General features: G+C 43.0%; 1 protein-coding gene across 2 annotated transcripts in view; it reads right to left on the reverse strand.

Moving 5' to 3' along the window:
* CFH (complement factor H) overlaps positions 1–21,989 on the reverse strand; it is a 300,746-nt gene that overhangs the window by 116,264 nt on the left and 162,493 nt on the right. For both annotated transcript variants that reach the window (XM_056523538.1, XM_056523537.1), the window contains 2 exons: positions 19,249–19,422; positions 10,628–10,810 (listed from right to left, as the gene is read on the reverse strand). In XM_056523538.1, the coding sequence (XP_056379513.1) occupies positions 10,628–10,810; positions 19,249–19,422 (357 nt within the window). The remainder of the gene's footprint in view (positions 1–10,627; positions 10,811–19,248; positions 19,423–21,989) is intronic.

Below are 21,989 nucleotides of genomic sequence, written 5' to 3' on the forward strand. Positions count from 1 at the left end.
AGACCGTCTCGGAGCAATGAGAGTTTGTCTGTTCCAGAGGTACCAACGCACGTACCTAGGCCCTCGCGGAGCAATGAGAGTTTGCCTCCTGCACAGGTACCAACGTGTGTACCAAGGCCCTCTTCCGACGTGGAGAGTTTGCCTGCTTCCAGGGTACCGACGAAAGTGCTTTGGCCCACTCCTGATATGGAGATGGTGCTAAAACCTTATGCCCCAACTGTGATCCCGACCAGTAAGCCCCTGGTCACTTTGAATCCTACTGTTACCAATTCTACTCTCACCAATGTGGTGTGGGAGAGTTACATTAACTCCTTGCCTGCTACAGATGTTGGGAGGTATAGAGGATCTACAAGAGGCACAAGAATATTCCGGAGAAATGTCTTTTGAAGGACTATAAAGTAATGTTTATTGCTTTTCTATGCTACCCACTTTTGTTTTTCAGTAACAAAGTTCAAGACATGTGCCTAGCAGGACTATGCTATGATTGTTCCATTGTTCAGCAACGTAACCATCAAGCTTTGTGCCTGACCATCAGGTCAAGAGACTCCTTGCCAGTAGGAGATTTGTAAGTTTTGTGCCCGGTTGATTTGGGGCAACCATAAAATATAGACTCCTAGTGTAGGTGAACTGCAGATGCTTACACGCCAATTTTATGTATATAACCCTATATTTATAGGACTCTCTTGCTAAAATTTGCACTTATCAGGTGTATGCACATGAACCTTGTTGGAGTCTAGGACCGGAGACCAAAAAAGAGAGATAGTTCAGCGCGGGAAAAGGCGCAGAGTGCGACAGCGGGTTGGAAGTTGTAAGAAGCCGGAACAGTATGGGACTCTGAGACACCAGATTGTCAAATTGAAATCCTATATAGAGTCACTTCAGCTGCAGATCAACACACTCAAATTTCAACTGAAGGCAATTGAATTTCAAGTCACCGCTCTCAAATTTGAAATCTACGTTCTCAAGTTCCAGATTAGAGAACAACTGCGTATCTCCTTGGGACCTAGGAATCCAAGATTTATTTAAAGGGCCAGCACACCTAATACAAAAATGTCAGAGCCTGCAGTGCCACTGTCCCCACCTGAGCAGCAGGAGGGCAATGCTCCAGTGACTCTACCAATGGGGTCTCCACCATTAGTCAGAAGGGTGCTGCCGCCTTCACCAACGTTTTCTACCTCACAAAGACGTGCTCTCCCTGTGATTCCAGCAAGAAGCAAGACCTTCGCCACAGGCAGAGCAGGACCCAGCAAGTCCACCTCCAGCTTCTACCTATGCATTGGGAGCCCCTGTTGCCGCACCTGTCTTCTTGGGGAATCATGTGCTTCCCACCTACAATGGTGATCCTTTTACATTGAGAGACTTTAAAGAAAAGTTCTACAGCCTCTTCGAATTCTATGCATTACCTCCTCATCAACAGATACAATTGCTTCTGGGACAGCTCCAGGGACCTGACTTGGAGGAACTTCGCACCTGGCCAGCAGCTGACAAAGTCAAAGTGGGGCAGATTTTTGAAGGTCTCTCTCAGGTGTTCGAATCTTATTCCCCCTCTGAAGTACACCTCAGGCTATATGAGCGACGTCAGAAACCAGGTGAGACTCTCAGAGCATATGCAGTTGCTTTACAGAGCGCATTAGAGGCGGTGCAGAAGCTGGATGGCATCACGCCCGATCAGGGTAACAGAGTGCTGATAGACCGTTTTATAGAGGGAGCACTGAATAAATGGGACAAAGCCCAACTCAGGATGCTAGCGGTGCAAAATCCCGACATGGCCTTCACAGCTTTTAAGAGACTAGCGGTTAAAGTGATCGAATCAGGGCCCCAGACAGAAGAGGCTAGTGCCCCCGCTAAAGAATCCCTGGGGCCCTCGCCCCAGTCACCTGTCCCTTCTCAGCCTGCTCTTACAACGCCTACCGCTAGCCCTTGGACAGTCGATTTGCAATACATTAAGCATGACATTGAACAGTTAGCCAAGGCCTTTAAAGAGATATGCCGTCCATCCCAATTCCTCTAGATCTGCAGCACTCCCACCTAAGAAACCTGACCCCCACCCTGCTGATCCAACTGATACCCCTCCTGTGAGACCGCATGGAAGTCAGAGACCTGTTTGTAGTTATTGTAACAAGACTGGACACTGGAAGAGCCAATGCTGGGCTTTAAACGGTCGTCCCCTGGGGTCGAGGACCGCACCCCAGGAGTAGCTGCTGAAGGTCCAGAACCAACCGGCAACAAGAAAGGACTGTCTATGTATGTTGCTCCTTGCCCTTATGTACAGGTGATAGTCGAAGGAATCCGGTTGAAGGCTCTGATAGATACGGGGTCTCAGGTGTCCACTATTCCGCAGGGAGTTTTCTATAAGTATTGGGGCCAGAAAGGTTGTGTGAGCCTAAGGAAGCGGAGTTTAGAGTAATCGCAGGGAACAGGAAACCAGTACCCAGGCATGGCTACTGGGAGCCCACGGTGAAAGTGGGAGAGCATGTGTTAGAAAGGCAGGGTGTTATTGTCACCAGTGTTAGGGATGAAGGAGCAGCTGACTTCATCTTAGGGATGAACATCATGAGGCACTGTTTTGATAATATTGTCTGTTCACTGCATGCATCTCTCCCTCACTTGTCACCTACAGGCCGGCGAGCTGCGCAACACCACCTCAGAATACTCCAAGCAGAACAGAAGTTTGTGAACCATCAAGGAGAAATCTGTCGGATCAGGATTCAAGACATACGTGCTGTTACTCTGCAGCCACAAGCGGAGACAGTTATTTTGTGTCGTGCCCGACCTGGGGTGGAAAATCAAGATTACCAAGTGCTCTTGGAGCCCATCATGCTGGAAGATTGTCCCTTGGTGCGAGCAGCTAGAAGCCTGGTAACAGAAAATATTGGAAAGTTCCAGTAAGACTCATTAATCTCTCTGAAGTTGCTGTCCGGCTACCCAAATACATCCCTGTGGCTAAACTGCACCATTTAGACACAAGAGATGTGGTCTCGAAGTCACAAGTGGCCCAACGAGGACCTGATCAGAATCCAGCAGAATCTTGGTGATTCCAACTACAAATAGGGGACGAAGACACCCCCAGAGAACAGGTGGAAAGAGTTATCCAGGTAGCTAAACAATATCAAGAAGCTTTCAGCAAGTTCCCCACAGACTTTGGCAGGACCATGATGATCAAACATCGGATTCTCCACCTATTAAGGAGAGGCATCGCCCCGTGGCTCTTGGAATGTATCAGACCATAAAGAAGATGCTCATGGAAATGAAGGAGGCCAATGTTATCCAAGAAAGCCAGAGTCCTTGGGCGGCACCTTTGTTCCTTGTGAAGAAAAAGGATGGGACTATACGCTTTTGTGTAGACTACCGGAAATTGAACGGCATAACTCACAAGGATGCCTATCCTCTCTCCCGTATTGAAGAATCCTTTACTGCACTAGGGTCCGCTGCCTACTTTTCCACACTGGACTTGACAAGTGGTTACTGGCAGGTACCAATGGCAGAGGAGGATAGAGAGAAGACAGCATTTGTGACCCCCATGGGACTCTTCGAGTTCAAAAGCATCCCCTTTGGACTGTGCAATGCACCAGCTACTTTCCACGATTAATGGAGCGATATTTGGGACATCTCAACTTCCAGAGTGTTCTGTTGTATTTAGATGACGTCATTGTCTATTCCCGGACGTATCAGGAACATCTGGACCACCTGAAAGAAGTTTTCCAAGTCCTTATCCAGCATGGACAAGTCTCATTTGCTGAAACCGCAAGTACATTACCTGGAACATGTCGTCAGTGCTCAAGGAGTCCAACCTGATCCAGATAAAGTGAGTGCTGTGAGAGAGTGGCCTACACCCAAGACAGTGCGGGACGTCCGAAGGTTCCTGGGATTTGCTGGATATTACTGACGCTTCATCCCCCACTTTGCCCAAATTGCACAGAAACAGGATAAAAGTGTGCCTGCAAGAAGATGTGCCTGGACCACCTCCACCTATTCTGCCTACTCCGCCCTCAGCAAGGCCAGTGAGAGAATATGTGCCGGGAGAGGGAATTCATCCTACTATGGACGTTCCTTTGTTCCCCTCTCATCAGCCTGTCATGTATTGGGGTATACCATGTCCAGCTCCACCCAGCCAGCCGCCACTAGTTGCTCCACCCAGTCAGCTGCCAGTAGCCGTTCCACCCAGCCAGCTGCCAATAACTGCTTCTCCCTGTCCTCCATCATTGGTCATTACACCAAGCATCAGTCCTGCTCCTGTGACCGCTCCAGGTTCTGTTGGACCTTCTCCACCTGACTTCAGAGAATCTCCCAGTCCAACCGAAGATGTTGCTCCTGTTTCCAGCCCTCCAGCTGGTCCCCCGGGGACTGAAGTTCTTGCAGAATCATCGAGTGAAGAAACTCCTGATGACTCAGAGGTGGTGTTGCGACGGTCTCAAAGGACTACACAGGGTAAACTACCCTTAAGGTACCAGGATTTGCATTTAGTGCCTGCACACATAGTACCTTCAATGACTCACTTTAATGTACTACCTATATCTTTTCAGTACACTAAATTACTCACTTAAATGTACTACCTCAGTCTTTTCAGTACATACACAAAAACAAAAATATATCTCATATTAACAAAAAAACACTTAGGAATTGTAGCCTATTGATATCCAATTCCTGCCACTGTTAGGTACACTCATATTTCTCTTCTCTTTATTACATGTGTGAGATGCTCTAACTGGCCAGTAGATGCTCTTTCGAGCTTAGAATTAAACACGTATTTCTAAAGGTAGCCTAGGTAGGTTATACTGTTGTGTTCTAGGGGTAAGTAGAGTATAGCCGAAAGACCCTAGAAGCCATCCTTATTGGTAGAGAGCCTCGGACAAACCAATATACCCTTCTGTGTACTAACAAGTGACTCATCTTGGCAAAAAAAGAAAATATTGTGAGATTTCAAAATGTTTAGACAGCTTGAGACTAAAGGTTATAGAAAGCTATATATGAATGTCTAGTTAGCCCCGTAAATGTTATAGAGAGCTATAAAAAAAATGTCTAAGGAGCTAGAAACTAAAGGTTAGATAGCTTCATCGCTGTCTAGATAGCTTCAAAATGTCTAGATAGCGTTAACATGCCTAGATAGCTTCAATAGTGTCTAGTCAAGATACTAGTAAGAGTATCCAGAGGATGTGAATGTGTTTAATGTTTACTTAGGCTTTGTCAGGATGTATATAATATATATATATATATATATATATATATATATAATCCTGTTCTAGTCCTAGTTCCTCTGCCTTAGGGGACAGGAGTCGGGGTCCACTTATTTTAAGTAAGGGGGTTTGTGGTGTCCTGGTACCGTATTTTATACGTTACCTTAGCAGAGGTTCCCATAGTCAGAGTCCCTAGGACGTCAGGGTCGCTCTTCTGTAGTTATCCCCTTGTCATCCCTCAGTTAGTCAATGACTATATAGAAGTTCATATAAGTATAAGTATAGATATATGTATATATGTAAATTGCCTACCTGTTCAAGCATAGCAGGACCTGCGGGTCACGTGATTAGATTAGAACTCTATGGTTTTGCTACAGGACCTTTGGAGGTTCCCATGACGTGTTCACCCACAATGCACTGTAACTGTGAGTGACAGTTGTTATGGACAAATCCAAAATGGCCAGCCCCTGCCCATATAAGGGACTTGCACCATCTTGATCTCTCTCTTGGGTTGCTGACTCTGGAAGAGGTAGGACCTCCCAGCTTACAAGACGATTTACTAGGCAAAATGCCTTGCGGCCTCTAACATAGCTGATAGACTAAACAATTCCCCGCTACTCACCGCAAGATCACTGGACCTAAACGCACACTTAAATCCAGCGGCTCTCTGCTATACAATCCCTAAGCAGCTAAATTGAGCTTATCTGATCCCAACCAACTGTCAATCGCTGCTAAAGCTATATGCATAGAGACTTTGTTATCTGGACTGTTACTATTGCTGCATGTACAGAAATTCTTCAGTAAAAGTTCCTGCACGTTTTCAGTTAACAGTGGTTGTGGACAATCCTTTATTTCTGCATCACCTCTTGCTCTTGGGAAGGGTGGCAATAGGCCTATCAAGATTATAGAATTTAACCCTCACCCTGGCGTCACGAGTGACAAGGGTTAACAGTGCCCTTTATAATCCCGAACAGCAACACCCTAACTACCCTACACCCCACAAGGCTTGATCCTAAATCCGCCACCACACATTATATCCCCTATCCAAAGGATAGGGGATAAGATGTCTGATTGCAAGGGTCCCGCAGCTGGGAACCCCCACAATCTCTCCTGCAGCCCCCCAAGTCATCAGCTGTATGAAGCTAAGTTTGCTCCGTGGCTGATGACTCATGATACAGGGTCCGGAGTATCGTAACATCATGGCTCCACCCCCTTCCATAGACTTGCATTGAGGGGGTGGGGTTTGATGTCACTAGGGGGTGGAGCCATGACATGATGTTACTCCAGCCCCTGTCATAAGTCATCAGCCACAGAGCAAACTTTGGATAGGGATAAGATGTCTAGGGGCAGAGTACCCCTTTAATCCTTCTGGCAGAACCAGACTGACTTTTTACACATGGTCCTCGATGAGTGAAGGGGCTTTTTTAATCTGTGCTGAATGTTCCGCAGTTTGGTGGGAGAGAGAAGCTTTGAAGGAAGTTAGGTCAGGCGCAGAGGTCTCCATGGCTTTAACCATGTGACCGACTTGCTCAACTTCTATTTTAATCTTGACAAGCTTGTGCATGACTGTTGTTGTTTCAGTTACTGAGAAATGGCTTTTTTCATTAAAGCCTTCATAAAGGAAGTTATTTGTTCATCGCACTTACTGGTAGTGCTTTCCATGTCAGAGTCTTCTCCCACCTCCTGGGATGAGGTGCTTGCAGACACCATATTGGGAGCCCCAGCTAGGGAGGTAGCACTCCACTTCTTGAAGGGTTGCCTTGAATTTTTTGCCATTTTGAAGTGCCTGCAGGTTCCCTTCCAACCAAGATTCGGCTAAAGAAGTAGTAAATGGCAGTTTAAAGCGCAACTGTCATGATCTTGGGGCTATTTAACCTACACACAGCCTTTGTACTGTGGGGGTTATTTATCATTGTGTTCTATTCCTTTTTTGGTCTAAATCTGCAAAATAATTTAACTTTCGCTCTAATTGCATTTTTTTTGTGTTTTTGTTCACAAGTTCCAAATTCCGTCATTTTTACCTTTTTGTCTTGCTAGACCAGTTTTTGAAGTGACGGATGCAGTGGTAACATATTTATTATCTGCATGTTTTAAGATTTTGCGCAAAATTTCCTGCAAATGGTGCAAAAAAAATCTGAAAATCTATACCACTTCCTGACCAGGTCTTAAAAAAATAACTACTCCTGTCTGTTTGCAAAAAACCTCAGCCAAAGTGAAAGAAAGGGTGATAGAGACTTTAGCGATGCAAAAAAGTGATGGAGATACCTTTTTTAATAAAATTTCGTAGTGTACCATTAAAAAAATAATAATAATAAAAAAGATACAGTAGTGATGGAAAAAATTGTATTTAACAAAATTCATCTTTTTTATAACAACATTTTTTTCAGGGATCAATAAGTTTTCAGACATCAAATTATGTGGGAAGGCAGGGCACTAAAAATATAGCCGACAATAATAAAAATTTAGTGTGTGTGTGTGTGTTTTTCACTTTAAAAAAAAAAAAATTTAGGTAGCACCTCTACTACTCCCATCATGGAACAGTGTGTTCCATGATGGGAGAAGTAGTACCTGTACAAATTGACAAGGGGTACGTTGCGATCCTTCAGTATAATTTATATATTCGGCCGGCCGCTCTTCTATGGTCCCCTGCACTGACGTATATATACACCTATTCATATTTCCCGCAGAGAGCTGTGATTGGACAGATGGTTCCAGCCAATCACAACTCTTTGTGGGAAATATGAATATGTGTATATGTATGTCAGTGCAGGGGACCATAGAAGAGCGGACGGCCGCATCCATACATTATACAGGAGGATCAAAGCGGGTGTCAGGAGTGACATCCGCTATGATCTTTCCTTAACTGCAGGTACTACTACTCCCAACATGGAGCACACTCTGCTCAATGCTGGGAGATGTAGTACCTGCATTAATAGACAGATCACAACAGGTGTCAGAAGTTTCACTCGCTGCGATATGCATTAATGCAGGTACTACAATAACCCTCACTAATTTTCTTTAGCCCTGAAAAGTACTCTAAGCGCACAATGACTCACTTGTCCCCCGCAGCGCTTCAGCTATCTGTCCACCCCCAGCATTATCCTGCTTCTGCTTCGGGGGTACAGAAGCAGAGAAATATGCCCCAAACAGCGTTGTCTGTGAAGCTGTAAACTTTCCCCCATGGCGCTTCTGTCCCCCAATCCCCGAGTGTGGAGATCAGGGGTACAGAAGCAGATAAATGTGCCCCAAGCAGCGCTGCCTGTGAGGCTGCCCCCTGCCCTGCCGCACTCGCCTGCTGCTCGACCCCTAATAAAACTCCTTAAAAAAAAAAATGAAATTCTTTAAATATCGGACCTCTCTGGGGATTGAACCTAGAACCTTATGGGATCAGCTCCTCAAAAGACAGAGCACCTACACAGAATTGGTTCAGAATCACATCTATTGAAAGAAGAAGCAGTGTGCCAAAGGGTAGTTGAACTGATTTTTGATTAGCTTATCCCATAGGTGAGAAATGTAGGAGAATTGTGAGGTAAATTTTAAGTAATGTTCCCGAGTAGAGATGAGCGAACTTACAGTAAATTTGATTCGTCACAAACTTCTCGGCTCGGCAGTTGATGACTTATCCTGCATAAATTAGTTCAGCTTTCAGGTGCTCCTGTGGGCTGGAAAAGGTGGATACAGTCCTAGGAGACTCTTTCCTATGACTGTATCCACCTTTTCCAGCCCACCGGAGCACCTGAAAGCTGAACTAATTAATGCAGGAAAAGTCATCAACTGCCGAGCCGAGAAGTTTGTGACAAATCAAATTTACTGTAAGTTCGCTCATCTCTATTTCCGAGGGCCAAATTCATCAAGGCGCATGCGACTTTTCATGACTTTGGCGCAGGGAGTTAAAAAACAAGGCAACTTTTCATGTCTAAAATAGTTTAAAAAAAGTATTGATGAATTCCCCTCTATATATTTAAGTGATTACAATATTAGATTCAAAGGATACGTTTATTGGGGAAACCTGTATAAATGAAAGGAGGCTGTGGTATCCCTGTTGAGCATTTGGTTGAGCATAGATGTATACAGGTCCTATATGGCATCTTGTGGCACATTTGCCAACAGATTGGCAGCTGGGCCTGTAGATTATACACACTGATAGGTTGTTGGCATCCCTGCTCGCTATGAATGCACAATTAGTGATAATTCTGGTGACCGGGTAGGAAAAGGTAATGTTGCAGTCTGGTGGAGACATTTCAAGGAAATCCATGTTGCACATGGGCAAATATTATCCTGCTGAAAAATGTCAGTTGAAAGACCCGCCATGAGAGGCCACAGGATGCTTTGCACATATCATGGAGCTGTTAGTGCCTTTTTAGGGGTGTATTCACACATACAGGATCCTGTGCAGATTTGATGTGCAAGATTTGTGACTGCAGATTAGAAGCTATGCTCAGTCATTTAGTTTACATTTAAATCTGCAGCAAAAATCCTGTGCATCAAATCTGCACAGGATCCTGTACGTGTGAACGCACCATTTCGCTACTAATGGAAAACCAATCAACTGTCTTATGCGATGGCGCCCAGAACACCACACCAGCAGTTGGGGCAATGTGTCACTTCAGATCAGAGGCAGTATTGAAGCGTTCCCCACAATGCCTCCATACTCAATCCCGACTATTATTCAATCCCAAACAGAACCTGGGTTCATTACTACAGATGACACAAGTGGCAAGACCCAATGTCTAATCGGAGCAGACCTGGAATCACACACACAGCTGCCTGAGACACAACTGCTTGTCCAGCTTTGCAGCAATCCAACATTTATATCTGGGTGCATTATTATTTTAGTCAATTAGTGTAAAAGTAACAAAAATATAATATATGCTATAATAAAAACTTTATAAGGAAGTTTAATGCTTAAATAAATCTTTTATGTCAAATAAAGAATGAAGGTGAAACCTTAAAGGGGTACTCAGGTGGAAAACATTTTTTTTAATTTTTTTTATTAACTGGTGCTAGCAAGGTAAACAGATTTGTAAATTACTTCTATTTAAAAAATCGCAATACTTCCAGTACTTATCTGCTGCTGTATACTACAGAGAAAGTTCTTTTCCTTTTGAATTTATTTTCTGTCTGACCACAGTGCTCTTTGCTGACACCTCGGTCCATGTCAGGAACTGTCCAGAGCAGGAACAAATCCCCATAGCAAACCTCTCCTGCTCTGGTCAGTTCCTGACATGGACAGCGGTGTCAGCAGAGAGCACTGTGGTCAGACAGAAAAATTCAAACTTCCTGTGGAGCATACAGCAGTTGATAAGTACTGGAAGGGTTAAGATTTTTAAATAGAAGTTATTTGAAAATCTGTTTAACTTTCTGGCTCCAATTGATTTTAAAAAAAAATGTTTACCCCTTTACGCTACATATTACTGTACCCAGTATATGAGGTTTGGTTAGAATTTACTTACTTCTGCACACTGGGACATTTTTCCATTGTGTGTTCTCACATAATACTTCTCCTGTTAAAGACCTTTCCAAGGCAAATCCAGGATTACATATATAGGTAACCTTTTCACCAGATGCATAATTCTGTTTTGATTGACCATGAATTTTGGAATCCTTCACTTTAGGTGGAGGTGGACAAGAGGTTGCTAAAATGAAAACATAAATAAATGTTATATAATGATAGACCAACAAGCAGAAAGTCTCACCTAAATGCCTGTATGAAGGCATACAAATAAATGTATTTTATATTTTACAAATACATCAATAATATACAATGAGAAGTAGAGCATGGAGAAATAGAAAACAGCAGTCACAAGATAAGGATCACTGTATAATGGAATAAAAAAATATATTGTTGTTTGCATACAAGCACATTGGAAACTCCCACAGGAGGCACAGGAGGAATGGTTGTACAGTCCATACGGTTATCTTGGCATGATAGAAGCTTCATGTAAGGCTAGGTTTCCACACAGATTTTTTTCTGGCTTTTTATTTCCAAAACTGCCACTGCAGTTTTTGAGTCAGTCAGAAGTGGATCCAACAGGAGAGATATAAGTTCTTCTTCGATATTTACCAATCCATTTGAGTATATATCTGGCTTTGGCTCAAAAACTGCATTGGCAGATATCCAAAAAACCCTAGCCTAACACAAAGCTTGGGTCATGCCATGGTAACCATATCTGATGCCGGAACCCGGGGCTAATAGCGCGAAGCAGCGATCACGGTGCTGCGTGCTATTAACCCTTTAGACGCGGCATCTAAACCGAAAGTGAAAGCTGCCCGGCTGCTCAGCGGGGCTGATCGGGACTACCGCAGAGAAAATGTGGTGTCCCGATCATCTGGGACATGAGCGGAGGTCCTCTTACCTGCCTCCGGCGTGTCCCCTTGGCGATTGATTGCTCCAAGCCTGAAATGCAGGCTTGAGCAATCGACCGCCGATAACGCTGATCATTGCAAAGCTATAGCTTTGCAGTGAACAGTGCTGGCAATCAGTGTGTGCAGTGTTATAGGTCCCTATGGGAGCTATAACACTGCAAAAAAAAAGTGTAAAAAAAAAGTTAATAAATGTGTTTTAACCCTTTCCTTAATAAAAGTTCAAATCCCCCCCCTTTTCCCATAAAAAAAAAACACCATGTAAATAAAAATAAATATAAACATATGTGGTATCACCGCGTGCGTAAATGTCCGAACTATAAAAATATATAATTAATTAAACCGCACGGTCAATGGTGTATGCGCAAAAAATTCAGTCCAAAAATTCAGTCCAAAAGTCCAAAATAACGTATTTTTGGTCGCTTTTTATATCATGAAAAATGAATAAAAAGCGATCAAAAAGTCCAATCAATAAAAAAATGGTACCGCTAAAAACTTCAGATCATGGCGCAAAAAATTAGCCCTCATACCGCCCAATATGCGGAAAAATAAAAAAGTTATAGGGGTCAGAAGATGACAATTTTAAACGTATAAATTTTTCTGCATGTATTTATGATTTTTTACAGAAGTACGACAACATCAAAGGAAGCCCCCAAAATTTATAAAATGGCGTTTTATCTTCAATTTCATCTTTTTTCGTGATTTTTTTTTTCCGTTTTGCTGTAGATTTTTGGGTAAAATGACTGATGTCACTGCAAAGTAGAATTGGTGGCGCAAAAAATAAGCCATCATATAGATGTTTAGGTGCAAAATTGAAAGGGTTATGATTTTAAAAGCTGAGGAGGAAAAAAGGAAAGTGCAAAAATGGAAAAACCCGTGGTCCTTAAGGGGTTAAAGCATTGGTGCAAGGAAATTACAAGTACGCAACCAAAGTACACAACCAAATAAGCCCACATGCTGTATATAATGAAATATATAAGGGAGATCAAACAGACCATGGAAGCTGCACCGTCCATCCCCTGTATGATCTTTATGGCTTATTTGACCAGAAATATGTCTGTAATTTTTCCTGAAATTTTTTATTTCCTGTTTTTTCCCCATAAAACATGGCCATACTTTAAATAGTCACTGTTGATTCAAACAATTTCCCTCCATTGGACAATGTAGTGAAAAGGGGCTTGGGATATAATTTCATAAAAAGATATGACCTGGGGGACAGGGTGGTAATGGGACACATGGCTTTATTCTGTCTCTTGGGCCACCTGGATGGGTGTATCTTCCATTAGTTTTCTTTTTGTGCACCAATAAACACCTGACTGTGAATTAGAACTGTGATGTCCAGATATCAGGCTTTCTATAGAACACAAACATGTCCAAGTTTTACCGTAGATCAAGCAATACTGTTCTCCTGCCTTTGTATTAACAAATATTAATATTTCTTGTTGAAATGTTCACCTGGACATTATATAAAATGACACCTAACAGTGTAATGTTTTTTTGTATATGGTGGGAGTTATGTTTATAATCTACGGATGGAAGAGAAAGGTGACTTTTTTGGAGTAATGAAGTGTCCTCCATGTGGCCTGACCAAGAAGTGGTCCCTGTTAGGGAAATGATGTGTCTAGTAACATCTAGATCAGGACAAATTACAGGAAGTGGGTGGGAAATTTTATGGGCTGTGAAAAAGGAGAAAGAGAAACGTGGTGTCCCAGCACCAATAGCTGTCTTGTGGCTTTGTACTGTCTCGGGCAGCTTGGTAGTGTACGGTGTTGGGCCCACCAAAGGACTTAATGTAATATTAAATATGATTACACTCTATTGCAAAGTAATCTAATTTTCTAATCACTTATATTCTTGTTATGTGTATATATATTTACCTTGTTACTGTACCTTCAAATGAGTGCAGAGACCCCATGTGACCCTGCCTTCTAATGGAAACACCTAAAGTCTCCCCTGTATAGTGTAGTGGGGGGGGGGGTTGTTCAGTCTAGTAGAGAGCAAGCTGATATACAGTTTTGTTCAGGTGTGTGCTGTGTGCTCTGTTGAGAGGCCTAGTTCAAATCTAATCTCTCAACTGGTCCTCCTGCAAGGATTACTCACAAGGAGAAAGTTCATGTCCTTGTGGAGATGGCTTCAGTACCTTGACAGGACCCTAGCTACCAGGATTTATTTTTCTGACTCACAAGTCAGTATTAATCTGGTGAAAACACCACAATCTCAGCAAGGCAAAAAGGCTTCCAAGGGGTTACACTGCACTCTCTTACTTAAAGCCAGCTATAGATGTATTACTATCTGCGCCAAGCTCAGTAAAAACAGTAATATTGTAGGGAATTAGCTAGCGGTCGTGTCTCGACCAGCAACCCATCTGCCATCATCGATTGGTTAACGCGGTCATCCACTTCATCACACGTGACATCTGATACCCCCAGTCAACAGTCGGTGGGTTCCTCACACACAACCGTCTGTTGGCATGGCACGGGAGCAGTCCCTGTCCTCCCATTCCCTGTGTCCTATGCTGTTCCCTCCCCTAAAGAAGTATCTTATGCTGTGGGTTCAGCTGCACTATTCACAGTCAGCAGCTACTGGGAGGTGATGTTGGAGGCGGGGTGGTCAGCGTTCAGGGTCCTGAAGAAGACACTGTTGAGGAACCTGAGGAGGACATCAGTGACGTGCAGACACTTGTTGATGATGATGAAGTCGATCGCAATTGGGAGTCGGATGTAGGAGGGGCTTCATAATCAGGACAAGATGGTTGCAGGTTGCCTGTGAGGCCGCAGCTGAGCCAGCAAGGCGGTAGCATGGTTGGCATTCAGCATGGTGGCAGAAATGGAAATTCTGGAACCAAACGTGCCCGGGGGAGACCACCTGCTTCGCGGTAGCCTACCTTCCCGGGAGGTAGTGGGACAGGGGTTCCTGGAGATGGTGGCAGTCAATTAGTGCGGACTGTTGGTGGGGAAAACAGCTACTCGACGGTGTAGCAGTTTTTCATCAAGCATCCGGAGGAGGTTAACACAGCCACATGCAAGATATGTCGACAGAAGGTGAATCGTGGCCAGGGTCCTAATGTTGGCACCACAGCCCTGCATCAACTAATGCTGCACCACCATAAAGAGGCCTGGGAGAACCATGGCTCCGATGTAGTGGTCCAGCCTGCCGCATCACTCAGTGGCACGCCGCTCCCTCTTTAAGCCAGCCAAGGCTCCACCACCTCAGCCAAAGGTAGCTGTGTGTCATACCCTCCTTCTGTCGCTCAAGATGCTCCTGCTCCTCATACTTTTAGTCAGTCATTCTGCCAATAATCCATAGGCGAAGCCATGTCAAAGAGACAACAGTATGCACCCACTTATCCAATGGTGCAAAAGCTGAATGTGCTTCTGTCTAATTTGCTGGTGCTGCAGTCCCTCCCTTTTGAAGTGGTGGACTCTGCACCTTTCAGAGAACTGATGGCTTGTGCCGAGTCAAGGTGGAGAGTGCCAAGCCGTCATTTCTTTGCAAAGCCCTTCAGCATACCATGTGTGCAGGGCATGGCAGTGTCACGCTGTTCTTCACATGGTTTGCCTTGACGAAAAGAGTCACACAGGGGAGGAACTGCTAAAAATCATTCGTAAAGAAATGGGATCATGGCTTACTCCACGAAAACTGGAAATGGTAACCATGGTGTCTGACAACGGGAAAAACATCTTGCCTTCGCTGAGACTGGGAAGGCTGAGCCATGTTCCCTGCATGGCACACATGTTCAATCTGGTTGTTCAGTGGTTCTTGAAGTTTTCCCCCCATTTGCAAGACAACCTAACAATGGGAAGGAAACTTTGCCACTTCAGCCACTCGTACATCGCAAAGCACACACTCCTTGAGCTGCAGCATCAGAACGGTATCCCCAAACATTGTCTGATTTTTTACATTGCCACACGTTGGAATGCCGCCCTCCCTATGTTGGAGCGACTATACGAACAGAGAAAGGCCATCACCAATTACTTGATGTTCCAAGCAGTTAGGGAGGCTCCCCTGTGTAACTTCAATGTCAACCAGTGGCAGCTCATACGTGATGCCTGCCATTTGCTCAGGCCCTTCGAGGAAGCCACATTATTAGTAAATCGCCTAGATTACGGGATGAACAACCTCATTCCACTGCTTCATTTCCTAGAGCACGTGTTGGAAACGATGGCTGGAAATGGAGACGTGGCACCTACATCTCACGGCCATATGAACCCTGTGGGGGCTGAACTAGAAGAGGAAGGGGAGGGACACAGAGGAGCAGGGACATGCACACATAGGGGTAAAAGGGGACTGGAGCCCCTGCCCTTTTCCTCACCTGCCCTTATAGTGCCCTCACAAAAGGAGGTGCAGACTCAGGGTGATAGGTGCAGTAAAAAGGATCCGTTGCTGGGGAGATTTGCATGTGGTTTAATGGAGGGTGCTGTGCCCTCCCTGCAGGAAGGGGGCGCCACTCACCCTTTCATTATCAGCTATTTCTCTGCTCCTCTCCACACGGAGGAGACAGAAGCAGAGGAGGCAGAGAGAAGCCCCACCCACAGTCTGCCTTGCCAGAAACTCCAGCCTGTGCAGAGGGGGATGGTGCCCTTATTTACTGTAAGTAACTGAAAATATGAGTGAGTGATATTGTGTGTGTGTGTGTGTGTGTGTGTATCTTTATGTATGTGCCTGTGCAGAGAGGATGGCTGGGGCCTTACTGTAAGTGACTGTGTGTGTATTTATGAGTGATTGTATGTCAGTGTGTCTGTATGATGTGTATATATGTGTGTATCTCTATGTATGTGCATATATATATATATATATATATATATATATATATGTGAGCAAGTGAATCTATGTATATATGTGCGTGTATATATATGTGAGCAAGTGAATCTATGTATATCTGTGTGTGTATATATGTGAGCAAGTGAATCTATGTATGTGTGTGTATATATGAGAGCAAGTGAATCTATGTATATGTGTGTGTGTATATATGTGAGTGATTGTCAGTGTGTCTGTATGATGTGTGTATATATATATGTGTGTGTGTGTGTGTGTGTGTGTGTATCTCTATTTATGTGCCTATATATGTGAGCAAGTGAATCTATGTATATGTGTGTGTGTATATATGTGAGTGATTGTCAGTGTGTCTGTATGATGTGTGTATATATATGTGTGTGTGTGTGTGTGTATCTCTATTTATGTGCCTATATATGTGAGCAAGTGAATCTATGTATATGTGTGTGTATATATGTGAGTGATTGTATGTCAGTGTGTCTGTATGATGTGTATGTGTGTGTATCTCAATGTATGTGCCTATATATGTGAGCAAGTGAATCTATGTATATGTGAGCAAGTGAATCTATGTGAGTGTGTATATAATGTGAGCAAGTGAATGTATGTATATGTGTGTGTATATATCTGTGAGTGAATTTATGTGTGAACCTGTATGTATGATGTGCCTGCTGGTTATATCTTTTAGTATATATTCCATGTTGTATGTATGTGTCAAAGTGTATCTTTGTGTATATTACCTATGTACTGTATGCGTCTTTATGTTATGTGCTTGTATTTATTGTATGGAACATTTGGGAATGAATAGAGGGATGTAAGCACAGTATATAGGGAATTTATGGAAGCACAGTATATATTTTATTTATATTGGAACATTATATTTTTTATGTATTCTGGCACTGTGTATAGATCCTTAATGGTAGCACAGTATAGTTAAATAACAGTGGCACAGTATATAGTTCATTAATGGTGGCACTGTATATAGGGAATTAATAGATGAATGGTGGCACAGTATACAGTTAAATAATAGTGGCACAGTATATAGTTAAATAATAGTGGCACAGTATATAGTTAATTAATGGTGGCACAGTATATAGGTAATTAATAGATGAATGGAGGCATGGTATAGTTAAATAATAGTGGCACAGTATATAGGGTATTAATAGATGAATGGTGGCACAGTATGGGGAATTAATAGATGAATGGTGGCACAGTATATAGTTCATTAAGGGGGGTACGGTATGTAATTAAAGAGAAACTGACAGGCTGTTTACTCGCACTAAACCCAATACACTAGGTTACAGTGCAGGTGAACAGGAGAAAGATAATGTTATACTTACTAAATGTGGACCAGCCGTTTTCTAGGTATTGCCCCACATTGCTAGTATGCAAAGTCAGTCTTGTGCGCAATGGAGGCGGAGCTTCCTGGCCTCCATCCTGTATGCTGTGCTATGCCTGGCCATCTTTGTATATTTATAATTCTTTTTTTTTGCCAACCTGTATATCGTAGCATGTAAGCATATATAAGTGTGGTGTCCATCTCTTCAGTGTAATAAACAGAGCTGTGTGGAGATTCCTGCATAAGGTGGGTGCTGAGTTATGGGTGATGGGTGCTGGGTGATGGGTGCTTGGTTCTGTCATATAGAGCTCAGACCGTGGCATATAGGGGAGATTTATTAAAACCTTTGCAGAGGAAAAGCCTTCTGCAAAATGACAGCAGCGATCTGATTGGTTGCTATGGACAACTGCACCGCACAGGTTTTGATAAATCTCCTCTATAATACAGTATATTATAGGGCAGCTGTCACATGTTTTCTGTAAATAAGACTGACAGCACAGACAAAGTGTATATACACATGGCAGACCTCAGAGAAACTGTTCTTGACTTTATTTTACAAAAACACCAACTTTTATGGGGGATAGGAATGTCGAGGAGGCCTGGCGGGAGGTCCACTGTGTCCCTGGGCCGCAGCACATAAAGTCGGACAGACGTTTTTTAAATGATGAGAAGTGTCCTCTTTTTTATTTGAGCCCCTGCCCTCCAAAATGTCTGTGCACGTCCCTGCAGAGGAGCACAGTTTAGGTTTCGCGAGATGGGTGGTTTGCTGTTACAAAACTACAACTCCCAGCTAGAATCAACAGTTTCCCAACTTCTGGAAGATCCTTGTTGAGAAAATACAACCCCCATCATTCCCATAAAGCCACAGGCTGTCTGGGAATAATGGGAGTTGTAGGTTAGCAACAGCTGGAAGCTCCCTGTTTGGAAAAACACAGTCAGAAAGGCACTGTTTACATTATACATTTTTAACATGCTTTTCAATACAAAAAGACACACAAAAATTGCATAATAGGAACAGAGCCTAACTTATCACACCTTGTTTCAGACTGTGAGCTTCTGCTTGTGTAGTTGCACCCCCTCCCCCCATCCCATTCAGGAAATTGTTATATGCGGGGTTACACAAGAAAAAAAAGAGACCAGGAAGAAGGTTGGTAATATATAACCCTATTCAATGTCTGCATTATACATCCATCTATATTGATGTATGTATAATTTATACACCACCCTCCCTTAACTTATCTAGTGCTGCTCATCAGCACTACATAACTTCTTCCTTGCTGAGCTGTACCTATGGCTTTCAGCTGCAGACACAGCCCAGCCGCAAAATTGCCAGGTTTGCGCATGCCGAACCTTGCAATGATCGAAAGTTCATCTCTGCGAACCTCCGAAGTTCGGATCAAATCCAGGTTTGAAGGCTCAATCAACTCGTCTTGATATTATTTTTTATTTTAGCATTGCCCATGAGACACCCCCTATCTGTTCTTCTGCATGACATGACCTCACGTGTGTGTTTTTAATGTCTTTTTAACACTGGATACATTATTACAAAGAGATATTTCTATGAAGAAAATAATTTCAGCTTAATAAAACAGGAATACTGACCAACACAATTTGGAGGACTCGTCCATCTTCCCATTATACAACTTGCTGAATCTGTTCCAGAGAATCGGAAGCCATTTTCACATTCATATTTAGCTCTTTCACCGTGGTTAAATGATTCCTTTTTGTCTACAACAGTTGCATGCAAAACTTCTGGAGGCGCATCACATGGATTTTCTAAAACATTGAAATAAATATGTTTAATAAAAGGATTGAAACATATTGGACCTAATTTACTATTGGAAACTCGACCTGTTTTGTCAGGTTTTGCACTAGAATTTGGTGCATTACACCCCAAATTGTGTCTGTGCCAGAATTTGAGGCAAAACCCCCCCAAAAAAATGACCAACTGGAAAAGGGGACATAACCCAGTTATTTAACATGGTTTCCACAGAAAAGGTGGTGAATTGGAGGTCTGGAAAACCCCACAGTTCAGAACAGTTGTAAAAAAAAGTGAAACCTAAGGAAAAGTGCAATATAGGGAAACATTAGTAAATACAGTGGAAAAATACCTGTCAGGCATTAAAACCACAAAGAAAACAACACTCCAATCTTAGTAAATCGGGGCCATTGTATGACTATACTATGACTTATTTCTAGCTAACATTTTAAAGATTTTGTAAATTTTCAGTTAAGTAACAAATTTTTCTTCTTACCTGATTTTAATTGATCTATGCAAAAATTGTACTCATAAAAACTACAGATAGTGGTACAACAAAATTGAAAATGTATACAAATTTAGTACCTCTAAAATCATATTGACCAGTAGATTAAAGTTACCATGTCACATTTACCATATATTGATGCCAGGAAAAAATTGCTCCACACACATTTTTTTATTTTTTTTCCCTTTCAACACACAAATAATCTTTTTTTTTTTTTTTTTTACTTTTTAAAGAAGCACTCTGTAATATATATATATATTGTTTTGCCTATATATTAGAGAATAAAGCCGTTCCCCATGAATCCTCTGGCTTCTCTGAGAGATTAAGTGTAGTGAGGTTAAATGGGCGACCTCACTCCCAAACATCTGATCCCATATCCAAAGTATAGGGGATAAGATGACCCCTCATGATCTCCGGCGCAGCACCCTAGTCATCTGGTGTACAAGCAAGCTCCGCTCCATGCTGGATGACAGGCGACCACAGCCGTCACCCCTCACCACCACCAACACCACCACCACCATTCATGTCTTTGGGATAAGGTGTCATGGCTATGCTCCAAGCTTCCGTGTTGAGGATGTTGCGGTGCCTTTGGATAGGGGATAAGATGTTTAGGGGCAGAGTATCCCTTTAAGATTGAGTGTAGTGGGGTTTGGAGACAGGCCTACCTGTCACAGTAACAAAGGCATGCCTGCCCTGCCTCCAAACCCCATTGCACACACAGGACTTCTGCCGGGTAGAATTGTGTGTCTGCTCATAGGATAATCCACAGCATATTTCCTGTTGCACAGCTAATTCTGCTAATGTAAAATTATATGAGTAATTTGAACTATAATCAGAATTGAGGTGTTTTGAAAATATTTAAACACTTTAGGCAGTATTTGCAAGTTTTCTCACAAGTCTGTTTCTGCATTTAGCCAATTTTTATGTCAATTTTCTAAAATTACAGTAAATTGACACATTTACAATGATAGAGTTACAGTAAATATCACATTATTCCCACAATTTTAGGAAAATTCTGGCAAAAATATAAAAAGAATTGCAGCAAAAAAAATGTCTCTGGAGGTGTATAACTACTATATATCCTATATCCATATGGAGCTGGGAGGGGAGAGGTTGTGAGATATAGGAGGGATACGATAGATGATATTGTCATCCCATAGTTCACAGGAAGTCAGCTGACCAAGGCATGACAACCTCCTCTGACATATTAAAAGGGAACTCCGCCCATAGACATCTTATCCCCTATACCAGCTACATCTCTAACCCTCCATATAATATACCATTTTAACCCCTTAAGGACCAAGGACGTACCGGTACGTCCTTGGTCCTGCTCTCCTGATGTAACACAGGGTTACACAGTAACCCCGCATCATATCATGGCAGGCCCGGCGTCATAGTGAAGCCGGGACCCGCCTCTAATAATGCACAGCGCCGATCGTGGCGCCGCGCGCTATTAACCCTTTAGCCGCGCGCTCAGAGCTGAGCCGCGCGGCTAAAAGCGAAAGCGAAAGTTGCCAGCTAGCTCAGTGGGCTGTTCGGGATAGCCGCGGCAAAATCGCGGCATCCCAAACAGCTTACAGGACAGCGGGAGGGCCCCTACCTGCCTCCTCGCTGTCCGATCGCCGAATGACTGCTCAGTGCCTGAGATCCAGGCATGAGCAGTCATGCGGCAGAATCGTCGATCACTGGTTTCTTATGAGAAACCAGTGATCAATGATGAAGATCAGTGTGTGCAGTGTTATAGGTCCCTATGGGACCTATAACACTGCAAAATAAAAGTGAAAAAAAAGTGAATAAAGATCATTTAACTCCTCCCCTATTAAAAGTTTGAATCACCCCCCTTTTCCAATAAAAAAAAAAAAAAACACAGTGTAAATAAAAATAAACATATATGGTATCACCGCGTGCGGAAATGTCCGAATTATAAAAAATATATCATTAATTAAACTGCTCGGTCAATGGCGTGCGCGCAAAAAAATTCCAAAGTCCAAAATAGTGCATTTTTGGTCACTTTTTATATCATTTAAAAATGAATAAAAAGCGATCAATAAGTCCTATCAATGCAAAAATGGTACCGTT

Source organism: Hyla sarda, chromosome 6 (assembly GCF_029499605.1).
Source record: "Hyla sarda isolate aHylSar1 chromosome 6, aHylSar1.hap1, whole genome shotgun sequence".
In the NCBI taxonomy this organism is placed as follows: domain Eukaryota; kingdom Metazoa; phylum Chordata; class Amphibia; order Anura; family Hylidae; genus Hyla; species Hyla sarda.